We start from the raw sequence: 15,950 nt of genomic DNA on the forward strand, positions 1-15,950 counted from the left end.
ACAAGGATAATAATGGCTGTGTGTCATTGCTACAACGTTCCTCCCTCTATTCTCCTCTGCCAGTGTATCTCTTCAAACCCTGATGCTATTCAAGACACAAATTGGTACTCTTGGATATCACAATGGTGGGTTTTCTAATTAGGTGCACTCTCAGATATAAACCTTGAATTAATTACTGTATTACCTTTTGGAATAATACAACCTTTATTGTAGGATAGGACGAAAGACTGAAGAGTGAAGATGTTGCTCCTTCTAGTGTTCCTAGTGAAGAAAATAGTGACTCTGAGCTGCCCTGCAAGCGATGCTTTCCTTGTTCCACATGAGTGGTACCAACCTGGTGACCTCATCATTGGTGGGATAGTGTCCCATACCTTTTACAACCTTCATGAAATTAATTTTAAGGAACATCCTTATATAACATCTTATGACATACCACAGTAAGGATTCTTTTCTTCTTTTTCTAAAGTTACTCAGTTTCTCAAAAATTGCTTGTGAGAGTAAAAGGTTCTCAGTATAAATATAGGCTTTATATCTAATCTAAGTCATTAAAATGTTTTTAATTATAGAATAAAACTTTTTCTTTACATTATTGTGAAGTGTTTGTCATATAATGTATGAAACCTTGGTGCAAAACATCTTTTGAAGAACAAAAGATAATATATATTTTTTTTAAAAAAATCTATATTGTCACTCTGAGCAAAACAAACATATAATAAATGACTGATACATGCTGGAATTGTTCATATTCCATTTTGGGGGAAATTAGAAACTAAATGGAGTTCCATGAAAAAAGCACTATTTTTATTTCTTGTGCAGATATTTGTTGCAAATCATGCAATTACTGTAGAAAAGTAAATCTGAACAGTGTACAAATTATGCAGTACAAATTGTTCAATATTTTAGAAAACCTATTACTTTCCTACCTTCATCAGAGAAAGAAATGTTTGTTATTTCATATAGAAATGATGCCACCTTATGAGAATTTGCCAACTTCCTTTTTCAACTGGGATATTTAAATCATTTGCAGTATAATAATCAAATTCTACCAGCACATCCTTGTCTTGGTTTTTGCTGTAAAGGAGATCAATCAGGACTCCCAGATCTTGCCCAATGTCACTCTTGGGTTTCACATCTATAACAGTTACTATGATTCAAGGATGACCTATCGCACCACTCTGGACCTACTTTTCAAATCCCCGAAATTTGTCCTTAACTATAATTGTGATCACCAGAAGAATCTCATATCTATCATTGGAGGATTTGATTTTGTCACATCATCTTATATAGCTGAAATTATACGATTCTTCAAGATTCCACAAGTAAGTTCTGAAGAGGTTGAGCAGAAAATTCTTAATCTTATGATTCTTATGGAATAATTAATGGGCATCAAACATTAGGCCATGTTCTACATGGCTTAAGGTCTACTACTTGGCATTCTTTTCTGAAACAACAATGCCAGTTACAGGAAGTGAGTATCAAGGATCAATACCTGAGGGAAGATTTGAATGGCTTCTGTTAAAACAATTGATCTAGTACATGTGCTTGAAATATTTTCACGCAAGGAGAACATCATCAGAATAGCAGAGTTGGAAGGGACATTGGAGGTCTTCTAGTCCAAGAAATCTCTTAGTATATTCTTAAAAGAATGCTAGGGAAAAAACATTCTTTGGATATATTTTATATGAAAACAAGATAGGAAAATTAAATTTAATCTAAAGACTCTAAAGAATACTACTGGATTTTCTTTCAGCTGACATACGGCTCATTAGCCCAAAAGGAATTTCAGACCAGTAAGATCTCATCACTATATTTCATAGTCCCCAAAGAGGACCATCAATACATTGGGATTATCCAACTGCTTCATCATTTCAGGTGGACGTGGATTGGGATATTTTCTGTTGATAACAACAATGGAGAAAATTTCTTACAGAAAATGCAGCCCTTACTTTCAGACAACGGAATCTGCTCAGCGTTTATAGAAAGGCTTCCTCAACAACTCCACATGGAAAGATTCTCAGAACTTTCTCAAATGATCTCCATTATTTCCATTAATATGAGGAATAGCAAAGCCAATGTGTTTCTTGTCTATGGCGAAGCCTGGACAATTATATGGTTAAGATTTATAACATTTGTGGTAGATCCTGAAAGCAATGAAACTGCATTATTAAGAAAGGTGTGGATCATGACTGCACAGATTGATTTTGTATTATCAGGCCCTCATATCAAATGGGATCTGAAGATGTACAATGGGGCTATTTCCTTCACTGTTCACTCAACAGCAGTTGCAGGTTTCAAGGAGTTTCTTCAGACCATAAATCCTCTTTCAGACTACAGAGGTGGGTTTCGGCAGAATGTTTGGGAACAATCATTTGATTGTTCCTTTCCAAAACCAGAGTTACAAGAAATGCAGAGTAGAAAATGCACTGGGGAGATGAAGCTGGAGGATCTTCCTGCACCTATATTTGAAATGGAAATGACTGGCCAAAGTTACAGTATCTACAATGCTGTTTATGCTGTGGCTCATGCTTTGCAGGCTCTATACATCTTGGGTTTCAATAGGAAGAAAACTATGATGGGTAAAAAAACTGATCTTCCAAATCTGCAGCCTTGGCAGGTATTCCCTTTGAATTGGACTCTTCTTTTATTTCAGTGAATGGTTTGATGTAGAATTATGTTTTTAACCCGTTCTGGAAAGTCTTAATATTTTCTGTATATAGAATCATCTTAAGTAAGAGAAAAACAAAGAAATAAGGAAGAATCCCTTGATAGAACAATGAATTAATGCAAAAACTTGCCCTCAGAAATCCTGGGTGCTACATAATCGGAGATGTTTATGAAGTGATTGATTTATTGATTGATTGATTTATTAAATTATATTGTATCTTATCCTGTAACTATTACATTTTGCCATACTCTCATTTTAAATTGTTTGTATAAGATTTTATTGGCGATATGTGTTTTTACCTTGTGCTTTGATATGGCCTATAGGCTAAACAAAGCTATCACTGTATTTTATTCCAATTTCATTTTAAATCGTATTCTAATCTGTATTTTATCCAATTCCATTTTAAATTGTTTTTATCAGATTTTAGTAATAATTTGTGTCTGGAACTTTGATATGGCCCAAGGGCTAATCAGTAAAGTAAAGTAAAGTAAAGTAAAGTAAAGTAAAGTAAAGTAAAGTAAAGTAAAGTAAAGTAAAGTAAAGTAAAGTAAAGTAAAGTAAAGTAAAGTAAAGTAAAGTAAAGTAAAGTAAAGTATTTATTTATTTATTTGTCAAACATGTACAAGTTAGCAGGTATAGGTATAAATATAAACATAAACATAAAGAAAGGAAGTAAGTACAGATAAATGGGGACAATAAGACAGGGATAGTAGGCATGCTGGTACGCTTATGCACGTCCCCTTTTAGGACCTCTTAGGAATGGAGTGGTAGACAATTTGAGGTTAAAGCTGTGAGGGTTTGAGGCTGTAACAATGGAGTCGGGTAGAGCATTCTAGCATTGACCACTTTGTTGCTGAAGTCGTATTTTCTGCAATCAAGTTTGGAAAAGTTTACCTTGAGTTTGTATCGATTGTTTGCCTGTGTATTATTATGGTTGAAGCTAAATAAGTCATTGAGAGGTAAGACATTGTCGCAGACAATTGTTGTGGTCCGCCAGCAGCCTTCAGAGCTGGCAGTGGAGTCGGACAGTGAGGAGGTTGAGGAAGAACATGGGCCAGTCCTGGATGCTGGGGAAGGCCTGGATGAGGGCTCTGTGTCGGAGGCAGAGATGGGGCCATGGCCATCTGGGAGTGATGTGCAGACTCTGGAGCCTCCAGAGGCTGACAGCAAAGAGGCAGAGGAACACGAGGAGCCTGTTACCCCAGGGCTCTGTTTTAGGCTCAGTGCTCTTCAACATCTTCATCAATTACTTGGATGAGGGGATAGATGGGGAACTCATCAAATTTACAGATGACACCAAGCTGGCAGGAATAGCCAACACTCCAGAAGATAGGCTCAAGATACAGAAGGATCTTGACAGACTTGAACATTGGGTGCTATTTAACATAAAATGAAATTCAACAGTGAAAAAAGTAAGGTTCTACATTTAGGGGAAAAAAACAAAATGCACAGGTACCGTATATGTGGTACCTTGCTCAATAGTAGTAACTGTGAGAGGGATCTTGGAGTCCTAGTGGAGAACCATTTAGATATGAGCCAGCAGTGTGCAGCAGCTGCCAAAAAAGCCAACACAGTTCCAGGCTGCATAAACAGAGGAATAGATTCAAGATGACATGAAGTGTTAATACCTTTATAATGTCTTGGTAAAGCCACACTTGGAATATTGCATTCAGTTTTGGTCACCACGATGTAAAAAAAGATGTTGAGACTCTAGAAAGAGTGCAAAGAAGTGCAACAAAGATGATTAGGGGACTGGAGACTAAAACATATGAAGAACGGTTGCAGGAACTGGGTATGACTAGTTTGATGAAGAGAAGGGCTAGGGGAAACATGATAGCAGTGTTCCAATATCTCAGGGGTTGCCACAAAGAAGAAGGAGTCAAACTATTCTTCAAAGCACCTGAGGGTAGAACAAGAAGCAATGGGTGGAAACTAATAAAGGAGAGAAGCAATTTAGAACTAAGGAGAAATTTCCTTACAGTTAGAACAATTGATCAGTGGAACAACTTGCCTGCAGAAGTTGTGAATGCCCCAACACTGGAAATTTTTAAGAAGATGTTGAATAACCATTTGTCTGAAGTGGTGTAGGTTTCCTGCCTAAGCAGGGGGTTGGACTAGAAGACCTCCAAGGTACCTTCCAAGTCTGTTATTCTATTCTATTCTGTTCCTAGTGCACTCATGTGAAGAGCTGCCAGAAGGAAAGAGCAGCTAAAGCAAAAAGGGCGACTCAGGAGTAAAGCCAAGAGATGATTGGCCCCTCCTATAATGCTTAAAAGACCAGCAACAGCTCTTGGGCTGTTTGTCAGAAAACAACATTGATAGATTTGTTTTTTGTCTTGCTACATTTATTTCTTGTTTGCGTCTTCTGCTTCTGAACTTTTGCCAAGAAAAGCCTTTGGCAGTTTGCCACAGTAGACCAAGGTTGATGATAAGGCTGAAGAATTGTGTTATGAGGAATTTGATTTGAATTAGTTTGGACTATGCTGAGAATGAGTTAATTCTCAGATGTTCTAATAAAGTCTGTTTGTTTAGAACTGATTGTGTCTGATTAATACCTACTTGGGCTTGGGTCACAACAACAATTTTTTGTACTATGCTTAGATCAGACCTCAGGTGGTGCAGTTCCAGATTGTCCAAGCCCAGAACTGGTGGCTATAAGGGATTCTATTGTGAGTAGAGGAGTGGAGTACTCTTCTGGTGAAATGCCTCTGGACCCGCTCAATAGTGTTAATGTCCAATATACAGTGTGGATTCCAGGTGGACGAGCTGTATGCAAGAATTGGTCTGGCAAAGGTTTTGTACTCCCTAGTTAGCAATACAATGTTGCCAGAAAAGAAGCTTCACAAGATTAGGTTAACAATTAGGTTAATTGAATTTTTGGCAATGCTGTTACAGTGAACTCTGGGGCTTAGATCGTTTGAGATGAGTACTCCTAGGTCCTTGACATCCATGATTGGAGAGTCATTTGTCTAAATTGTTGTCGGTCTTCTCCTTGAGCAGGGTAGTGTACTAGAAGACCTCAAAGGTCCCTTCCAACTCTGTTATGTTATATAAAACAGATACAGAAAAGCTGGTTTGTGTTCTTATTTTGTCATTCAGGTATTCTGCTATTCTGATCACTCAGAAGCTACTATAAAAATCATGATTTAGGTATCAGTAGGAGTTATTTAATAAAACACCATAGATTGCACAATAAGTGTTAGTTAAAATTTATGTTACGTTTCATTGTCTTTTCCAAAAAATAATCAATTCTCCAAGAACTTTTGTGTGGCTCATTAACATTTCATGAGTGACAAGCTGAGCTTTCTGTCTCTATCAGAGATTTAGGGGAATGAAGTGGAGGTCCTTCTTAGCTTGCATAGTTTGAAAGAACTCTATATTTGCAGTAGTCTCTGCTTTCCATTTATCTATCAAAGAATGCTTAAGTCTCAGATTCTAAAATCTGGCTAAAAGAAATTAATTGGACTATCAAATAGCTTTGTACCAGTGAGTAAAGATTAGATATGTAGTTTAAGTGGGTGAGATCATCCGTGGCTTTGGGGTGAAGTGTCAACTGTATGCCGATGACACAAAGTTGTACATTTCAACCCCAGGCCACCCCAATGATGCCCTTGACGTGATGTCCCATTGCCTGGATGCCGTGTGGATCTGGATGGGGAGTAACAGGCTCAGAATCAACCCCTCCAAGACTGAGTGGCTGTGGTTTCCGGTGTCCCAATATAGCCAGCTCACACCATCGCTGACTATTGGGGATGAGATCTTACCCCTCTCAGAGAGGGCTCGCAACTTGGGAATCCTCCTGGACTCACTGCTGTCTTTGGATGATCACATGACGGCCATGGCTAGGGGGGACTTTTTATCAGGTTTGCCTGATTTCCCAGTTGCACCCCTTTCTAGATCGGGACGCCTTGCATACAGTCACTCACGCCCTCGTCACGTTCCCGTCTGGACTATTGTAACGCTCTCTACATGGGGCTCCCCTTGAAGAGCACCCGGAGGCTCCAACTGGTCCAGAATGCAGTTGCACAAGTAATAATGGGGGCGACCTGTCGCTCCCATGTAACACCCCTCTTGTGCGAGCTGCACTGGCTCCCAGTGGTCTTCCGGGTGCGCTTCAAGGTGTTGGTTACCATCTTTAAAGCGCTCCATGGCTTAGGACCTGGCTATCTACAAGACCACATTCTGCCACGGATTGCCTCCCACCGACCGGTACGCTCCCACAGAGAGGGCCTCCTCAGGGTGCCATCAGCCAAACAATGTAGACTGGCGACCCCCAGGGGGAGAGCCTTCTCTGTGGGGGGCTCTGCCCTCTGGAATGAATTACCCCCGGACATAAGAAGGATCCCCGACCTCTGCACCTTCCGTTGTGCAGTGAAGACCCTGTTATTCCAGCAAGCCGTTCTAATGAGATAAATGATTTTAATTTGGTTTTAACGGGGTTTTAAAATTGGTTTTAAAATAAGAGTTTTAAATTTGGCCTATGATTTAATTATTTTAATCTGCTTTTAAATTCTATTTTGTACATTGTTTTTATTATGGCTGTTTACTGCCCTGAGTCCTTCGGGAGAAGGGCGGTATATAAATTAAATAAAAAATAAAATAAATTAAAAATTAAAATTATTAAAATAAAAATAAAAAATAAATTAAGTAGTGGACATAAAACATAATTGAATGACCTGACAGAATCCCAAAAGCCTATTTTCATTGTGCTTCAGTTCATTCCTATCTTTCCTTAAAATAATATCAAATAAATAATGGAGTGGACATGTACATTTCCATGCAATATTGATTATCAAATTTCTAAGCTTACATATTTAATAATAGTTATTGGAATAGGAAGAATGAGTGAATGAAACTTGAATATGTTGTTTTCTTCTCTGTTATATTGCTTTCAATTGTCTATCTCTTCTATTCTCTTTCAAGTAGCTCCATTCATTTCTTCAAGGCATTTCTTTTAACAATACAGCTGGGGAGAGAGTGTTCCTGAATGAGAAAGGGGAAGCCACAGGTGGATTTGACATCACCAACTTGATCACTTTTCCAAACAGATCTTTTCAGAGAGTTAAAGTTGGAAAGCTGGATTTAGAGTCTCCAAAAGGGAAGGAATTATTCATTGATGAAGATGGGATTTTCTGGAACCCAAATTTTAACCAGGTTTGAATTATTGTATCAAATATACTGCAATCCATTATGATCCACTATTGAACACAATCTTTCTTTCTTTCTTTCTTTCTTTCTTTCTTTCTTTCTTTCTTTCTTTCTTTCTTTCTTTCTTTCTTCTTTCTTTCTTTTATTAGATTTATATACCATTCAGAAATCTCATTTCTGGTTTTTAAAAATAAAGATTGGCACATTCTTTTCCGATTTTGTTGATGATCCAGCACTCATCAATGTGACAAAATGATATTACAATACAAAAGACATATTTGCATATTTGGTTTCCATTTCCATTTGAAATCATTTGAAATATTGGCCATGTTTCCATGAAATTGTCACCCTGTACAATTATTTACTCTCCTTGCCCTCCAAACAGGACCTTTTCTACAACCATGAAGTTACTACATCTTTTTAAGTTGTGGATGAAATTAATAAATTCAGTATTCTTTTTGGAAGTCAAAAATAATTTCCCTATATAAAGGAGAAAAATTACAAACTCTTTCAAAACCTTTTATGATTATCACCAGGTTCCTCCACTTTCTCGATGCAATGACCCTTGTTTCCCTGGATCCTGGAAGAAAGGGATTGAGGGGGATCAGTTCTGCTGCTATGACTGTGCTCCATGCCCTGAAGGGAAGATTTCAAATCAAAATGGTAGGCTAGGAATCCTACCATTTTTTGTTAAATTTAAGCAAAAAAAAACCCAACTACTTGTTAGTAGTTTACTACTTGCATAAAATTAAAGAGCAGATTTTGAGTATTATAGAATGCATGATAAAACTCCTTTACTTTTCTTTTAGATATGAAAGATTGTTTTGAGTGTTCAGAAGATCATTATCCAAATAAAGAAAAGAAAAGCTGTATCTTGAAACTGGTACTCTTTCTAACTTTTGAAGAAACCTTAGGTAGTGGTTTATCCTCATCAGCTCTTGGTTTCTTCTTCTTGACATCTTGTGTACTTGGAACTTTTATTAAGTATCGAGACACTCCTATTGTCAAAGCCAACAACAGGTTCCTCACCTATACCCTCCTTGTCTCTCTTCTGCTCTGTTTTCTCTCTTCTTTCTTATTCCTTAGCCAGCCTGGCAAAATAACATGCTTTCTCCGACAATCAATGTTTGGCATCACTTTCTCAGTGGCCATTTCTAGTGTACTGGCCAAAACCATCACTGTGGTTGTGGCTTTCATGGCCACTAAACCTGGATCTCAGATGAGGAAGTGGGTGGGGAAAAGATTGGCTTTTTCTATTGTACTTTCCAGTTCTCTCTTCCAAGTATGTATTTGTATTGTTTGGTTGTCAACATTTCCCCCATTCCCTGAGTTGGACATGCATTCAGAGCTCCAAGAAATGATTTTACAGTGCAATGAGGGGTCAGTTTTCTTCTTCTACTGTGTCTTGGGCTACATGGGTATCTTGGCCATTGCCAGCTTTATTGTGGCTTTCCTTGCCCGAAAATTACCTGACAGCTTTAACGAAGCCAAGTTTATCACCTTCAGCATGTTGGCCTTTTGCAGTGTGTGGATCTCCTTCTTTCCAGCCTATCTGAGCACAAAAGGCAAAGCTATGGTAGCTGTGGAGGTCTTCTCCATCTTGTCCTCCAGCGCTGCATTACTGGGATGCATATTTTTGCCAAAATGCTACATCATTGTTTTCCGGCCTGACCTCAACCACAGGGAGCAACTCACAAAGAGAAATTAGTTCATCATGTGATATTACTGGCTCAGAGAAATTGCCTAAAGAAGAAATAGAAGGAATGCTGTGTATAGGAAAAAACTACATATAAAGTTATAGGAACAGTTATTTTTTATTTTTGTCAAAGAAATATTTGTGTATGATATTTATTATTATTATTAAGGTTTATTATGATTGCCCAGTCCAAAAGAAGTGCTCATGTTGCTGTGTTATCATCATTTTCCAAGATTCTTTAACCAAGTCCTTTCTTCTCTTCAACACATCCTTTGAATTTGATTTTGGTCATCTAGCTTTCTTGTTCCGTATTAGGATCTTTCAGATATTAGCTCAAATGATGTCCAGTGTTTGCAGAGAGATGTTCATCATTTTTAACATTCCATTCCTAAAGTGTTACATAAATACAGTAAAAAGCTGATTACCACTTTATGAACATAAAGTTAACACAATATCATAGAATATTACTTTTGGATTTGTTAGGGTTCTTTCAAATGTAAAATGCATTGAATTTGTGAATCTTTTATATTTATCTCCGTTTTAAAAAAGGCTGACCATTATTTTGCACAGATTCCTCTGCATAGACTTTAAGCAATAAATGAGATTAGTTGAACTTGATTATGTGTGGACCTGTTTTTTTTTTTCTGTCTGACGTTGATTCCCACTCCAAAAAAGTTTTCTGGGGACAATGGAAACAACCAGTGATAGGCTTCAAATAGTTTAACAACAGGTTCTGTGGCTGTGGCTAGGTAGTCATGTGACTAGGTGGGAGTGGCTGTGTGGTCATGTGACTGGGTAGGAGTGGCCAACTCAATGTCACTCACTTCAAGGGATGCCTCGCTTGGCCCCTCCCCTCCCAGTCACTCCTTATCATGCCCGGCCTCAATGTATCTATAGTTCTGTAAAAATGTTGTTCACCTTTTTTTGACTTTATTATCTGCATCTACAGTATATACTATAGATGTACTTTCATGGACCACTGAAAGGAGAAAATGGCTCACATGCTTTGCCCCCGAGTGTGATATGCAGGTCACAAAACAGGCTTTTGAGAGGCTGCCACAAAGAAGGGGGGTGGGTGTATTTTCCAAAGAAGCAGAAGGCAAAACAAGAAGGAATGGATGGAAACTGAACAAATATAGAAGCAACCTAAAACTAAGGAGAAACTTCCTTACAGTGACAACAATTAACCAGTGGAACTACCTGTCTCGAGATGTTCTGGGTGCTTGATCACTGGAAGTTTTTCAGAAAAAACTGGACAGCCATTTCTCTGAAATAGTATAGGGTCCCCCCCCCACAGTCCCTTCTAAGTATTATTCTGTTATTCTGACACCTTTCCCAGGCCCTCCACTCAGATTTTGGCATCCTCAGTTTTCCTGCCATAGAAGGGGTTGGACTAGAAGACCTCCAAAGTCCCTTTCAACTCTGTTTATTCTGTTATTCCTGAGCTAAATAGCTAAAACCCTCATTGGGATCCTCTCTCTTTTGCTCCCTCTGGACTCATGAGTTAAAGAGCTGCCTCTAGACATTCCTTTTAACAAGATTTTTAGAAACCTGCATTTGAAAATTCTTCATGTCTCCTTACCCTGAAGACCCAATTTCATTTGGAATTTAATCCCAAACTGATTGCCCTTTTATCATTTGTCTTGATTCTTCTTCAAATTGCACCCTCAAGAAGCCATCTCTCTCTCTCTCTCTCTCTCTCTCACACACACACACACACACACACACACACACACACACAAAATTTAAGCAAATTCCCTTGTCTTGGGGACTTTAGAATCATAGGCTAGCAGAAGGTACCTTGGAGGTCTTATAGTTCAAACTTTTGCTCAAGGCAGAAGACCTTATACATACTTGGTCTATTGTGTGGATGTTTGGGTGGTTTAGAGGTGGAGAATTGTGGTGGGTGGGAGTGTGTTTGGGGATTGTTATGTGTGTTGGACCTGGTCTTTGGGTGTTAAGTGAATTTTGTTGTATGGGTATACTGTGTATACACATACAATGACAATAAATTTATTCATTCATTCATTCATTCATTCATTCATTCATTCATTCATTCATTCATTCATGGATTTACAGACATCCTGGCTTTGGCTGCAAGAACTGCAGGCAGCCTCCCCGGCCACACAGTTCCTCCTCCCACTGCCCCATGCGAGGTGGGAGGCCCATGCAGCGGTGACAGAAGGTGAGCTCCAGAGCAGTGGCAGAAGGCAGCAGTGGTGGCAGAAGGCAAGCTCCAGAGTGGCGGTACTCTGGAGGGGCAGGCAGATGTCCTGGGTCTGCACTGCATGTGATCACCGCTACAGAGCAGCAGTCTTGGCCCCAGTGTGGCATCTCCCTGAGGGCCACTCACCCGCCTGCTGGCTGGGCCGGCTGCAGCATGTGCCCCCGTCACGGGCTGAATATGGGACCCAAGGCAGAGGGAAGGCGAGCTGGCAGCAATCACCTCGAGCCCATGCAGAATCCCAGCACACCAGGCCAAAAGGTGAGCGAGCCTCGCCGTGTCTGCCTGAGTATGCTTTTTGGCTGAGTGCAGTGGCTCTCCCTCCCCTGCCGTAGGCATCAGCCTTACCTTCCAGAGCTTCCTCGCACCTCTGCCTGCCTGAATGCCATGCTCTTCAGATCCCAATGGGGCCAGTGTGCAGCTGTCCATAAAGGTAAGGCTAATGGCGGGTAGCCCTCAGGGGAGACACTGCACTGGGCCCGAGCCTACATTTCCACTACAGTGCATGAATTCAGCCCCAGGACATCCACCCGCCCTCCCAGAGCACCACTGCCATTGGGTGCTGGCCCCATTGGGATCTGAAGGGCAGGGCACCTGGGCCAGTGGAGGTGCATGGAAAGTTTGGATCTTCTCAAGGCCTTCAGAACAGATCAGGTCATCCAAGGCTTTGCTCCCCAGAAAGGGCTCCATCCTGGAGGGCTGTGTGCCCAGACCAGGCACCTTGTCTTGGCCCTCGAGAAGCAGTAGGAGGCAGAGGGAGAGAAATGATAGAAGGCAAAGAGAGAGAAGTGGTAGGAGGATGAGAGAAGTGATAGGAGGCAGAAAGTCAGAGAAACATGAGGCTTTGGAGATGAGCACCCTTCCAAGCCCCACTTCCCTGAGGGGGTGCCCAGCTGTGCTTACTATTCTGCTGCTGGAGCAGTTGGGAGCAGGCCAAGACAAGTGGGAGGCTGCCACATCATAGGCTTCAGCAAAGGCAGGCAAGCAGGCTTGGCCACATGGCCACATGGTCGAGGCAAGGGAGCCAAAGGACAGCTGCAGCTATGCCACGGTGTCAGTGGTGGGCTACAAGTTTTTTAACGACCAGTTCTCTTCCCTAATGACTGGGTGGGTGGGTGTGGATGGATGGTCATGGCCAGGGTGGGCATGACACGGGACTCATGTGATGCTAAGGCAGGACTTCTTAGACCCTCACTCACTCTCATTATACAGGTAATCCTCCAGTTACAAATGTAATAGAGCTTGCCATTTACAACTGTAACCTGGGGATTTGTTTGATTGAATCACATTAAATGAACATGATCACTCCCTGCTTTTCCCAATGCATCTGTTAATTGAATGTGCAGTTCTTTAAATGTACATGAGGTATCTCAGGCTGGGGAACAGCATGTGGGGCCTAGTGCTGGAGCAAACCATCCAAGGCCTCCCCCAATTCACTGATATACCTCATGCTCCCCTGAGGTCCCCACAATTGCTTCTTCTACCCCATCTGCTGCGTCTCCACAGATTGGGCCTGCTTTGCTAGCATCTCAGTTTCCACTTAACACCTCCCCATCCAATTTTCCAGGGATTACTTTACCTTTTTTTGCTATAAAAGTATATTTTTTTACTGATATCTATTGTCTTAATATAACTAAATAAGCCATTATATACTTGAAGCATTGTGAAATACAATCTGATCAGAAACAAGAAATTTGACAAGCCATATGTACAATGCTTGATAGTAGCATTATAAAAAGACTTTTTTCATGAAATGTTTAAACACTCAGAATTTTTAAATCTGGCAATCTTACGTCAAAACTTATGTAAAATGATATGAATATCTTTGAAACACCGAATTTTGTGACATGGATTTCAAGAACTACAAGACAAAACTATATTAGTTGTTCAGTGCAGTCTCATTCTAACAGTAGTCAAAGGTTTCTCACAGACTCTCAAGCAAATATAAAAACTTGCTGGATTTGTGATTATTTCCCCTTTATATTGAAAGTTCTTCTGCTAATGGAAGCAGCTAGCTGTTAATATAGGTACCTTCTAAAATTTTAGCAAGTACCAGTATATATTTTTTGGAAACAGTAATAAGATCACTTTAGAAACTACTGCAGGGTCTCTATATAGCTGTTTAGGGATTTTGCTCCCTTAGGAATTCTGTTGCCTTTTTTCTTCTTCCTTTATGTTGTTCTAAATAGACAAATTATTAAGAAAAATCAGTTAAGGGGTAGAGCTTTAGAGGATGGTGAGAGAGGAACTACTCTGAAGAAACAGATTGATTCTCAATGAATATTCACTTTGCTTTTATCAAAACAAAAATGTGCAACTTGCGACAAAAATCAAAGGATGGACATAAATGATTTAGTTGAAAATCAGGAACATTTTTAACATATAGTTTTTTTTATATTTTTAAACATAATCTTAATAGGTTACATTCATGCTAACTTAGTTACCTTTACTTCCCATTGAAAATAATGGAAATGTTAATCATGCTATTTATTTTATTACGTACTTTTTGAAGATCTCCAGAGGTCCAGAAGAGGCTGACCCACTGGCAGAGAAGCCAAAATGTTTTATTCAGGTGATGGTGAAGCTGTAAGAATGTGAAATCTAAGGAAAACAGTTTCACCAGCTTCTGAGTAAAAGACTTCGGCTGGGGCCATGTGGCCAGCAGGCCTAGGTCTGAACTGGACCACAGCAGCTTCCTGCTTCAGGGATTGAGGCAGCAACAGCAGCAGCCAATGAAAGGGGAGGTAGCTTCCTTTGTCTCATCAGGCTGAACTATAAGACCTTTGTTGATTGGCTGCCACACCCCAATCACTGAAGCTGCTCATTCGAACTTTTTTTTTTTTTTTAATTTGATTTATATGCTGCCCTTCTCCGGAGACTCAGGGCGGCTTACAATGCGTTAAGCAATAGCCTTCATTCTTTTGTATATTTTTTATACAAAGTCAGCTTATTGCCCCCACAAACTGGGTCCTCATTTCACCTACCTTAGAAAGGATGGAAGGCTGAGTCAACCTTGAGCCTTGGAGAGATTCGAACCAGCAGAAATTGCAGGCAGCTGTGTTAATAACAGGGTGCACTAAACCCCTGTACTATCAAGGCTGGCTGAACTTGCCAGTCAGCAGCAAGAAGACTGGGCCCAAAGTAAGCCTGACCTGACTGGGTAAAAACTAAGCCTGCAGGACCTCATGGCAGAGAAGCCGAAGTCTTTTATTCAGATGGGGAAAGCTGTTTTCATTATATCTCACATTTTTACAGCCTCATTTTTTTTTTTAATTTGATTTATATGCCGCCCTTCTCCAGAGACTCAGGGCGGCTTACAATATGCTCAGCAATAGCCTTCATCCTTTTGTATATTTATACAAAGTCAGCTTATTGCACCCACAATCCGGGTCCTCATTTAACCTACCTTAGAAAGGATGGAAGGCTGAGTCAACCTTGAGCCTTGGCGAGATTCGAACCCTGCAGTAATTGCAGGCATCTGGTCTTAATAACCAGCTTAATAACAGGGTGCCTTAGACCACTGTACTACCAAGGCTCTTGCTTCTGAATAAAAGACTTCGGCTTCTCTGCCACATGGCTCAGCCTCTTCTTCAGCTCTTTGAAAAGTAAGTACAGTAAAGCCATGGGAAACGGGGTGGGGAAGGCAGATCAGGGTCAGGGACCCTTCATTTCGGCCTGTAAGAAGCCAGGGGAGCCCTAGGAAGGCCCGGATGGGGCCTGGGAGGGCAGATCGGAGCCAGGGACCCTCCATTTTGGCCTGTACCAGGCAGAGATCATCTGCGCCGCATGGTCATGGCAAGCAAGGGAACCAAAGAGCAGCAGCATCTATGCCTCAAGCATGACTCTAAGCACCGGCCAAGGCAGGCGAGGTGAGATAAGGAGTGACTAGGAGCGGCGGAGTGGGTGGGGCCAGCCAGTTGTGGTATTTGCCATTTGCCAAACTCTGCACAGTGTGATTTTTTTTTTAATTTGATTTATATGCCGCCCTTCTCCGAAGACTCAGGGCAGCTTACAATGTGCTCAGCAATAGCCTTCATCCTTTTGTATATTTATACAAAGTCAGCTTATTGCCCCCACAAACTGGGTCCTCAATTTACCTACCTTAGAAAGGATGGAAGGCTGAGTCAACCTTGAGCCTTGGTGAGATTCGAACCCTGCAGTAATTGCAGGCAGCTGGTCTTAATAACCAGCTTAATAACAGGGTGCCTTAAACCCCT

The 15,950-nt window shown here is 40.6% G+C and overlaps 1 protein-coding gene across 1 annotated transcript; it reads left to right on the plus strand.

Annotated features, from left to right (window-relative positions):
• Nucleotides 1–240: 240 nt before the first annotated feature.
• On the plus strand, nucleotides 241–14,013 carry LOC139324312 (vomeronasal type-2 receptor 26-like). The gene is made up of 8 exons (XM_070954034.1): nucleotides 241–437; nucleotides 1,028–1,319; nucleotides 1,751–2,614; nucleotides 7,592–7,819; nucleotides 8,350–8,476; nucleotides 8,623–8,797; nucleotides 8,900–9,040; nucleotides 13,923–14,013. Exons 1-8 carry the CDS (start codon nucleotides 241–243, stop codon nucleotides 14,011–14,013), a joined length of 2,115 nt encoding a protein of 704 aa, XP_070810135.1.
• The last annotated feature ends 1,937 nt before the right edge of the window (nucleotides 14,014–15,950 follow it).

The sequence above is a fragment of the Pituophis catenifer genome, unplaced genomic scaffold, assembly GCF_029215685.1.
Source record: "Pituophis catenifer annectens isolate HBS135680 unplaced genomic scaffold, rPitCat1.0.hap2 SCAF_15, whole genome shotgun sequence".
Classification (NCBI taxonomy): domain Eukaryota; kingdom Metazoa; phylum Chordata; class Lepidosauria; order Squamata; family Colubridae; genus Pituophis; species Pituophis catenifer.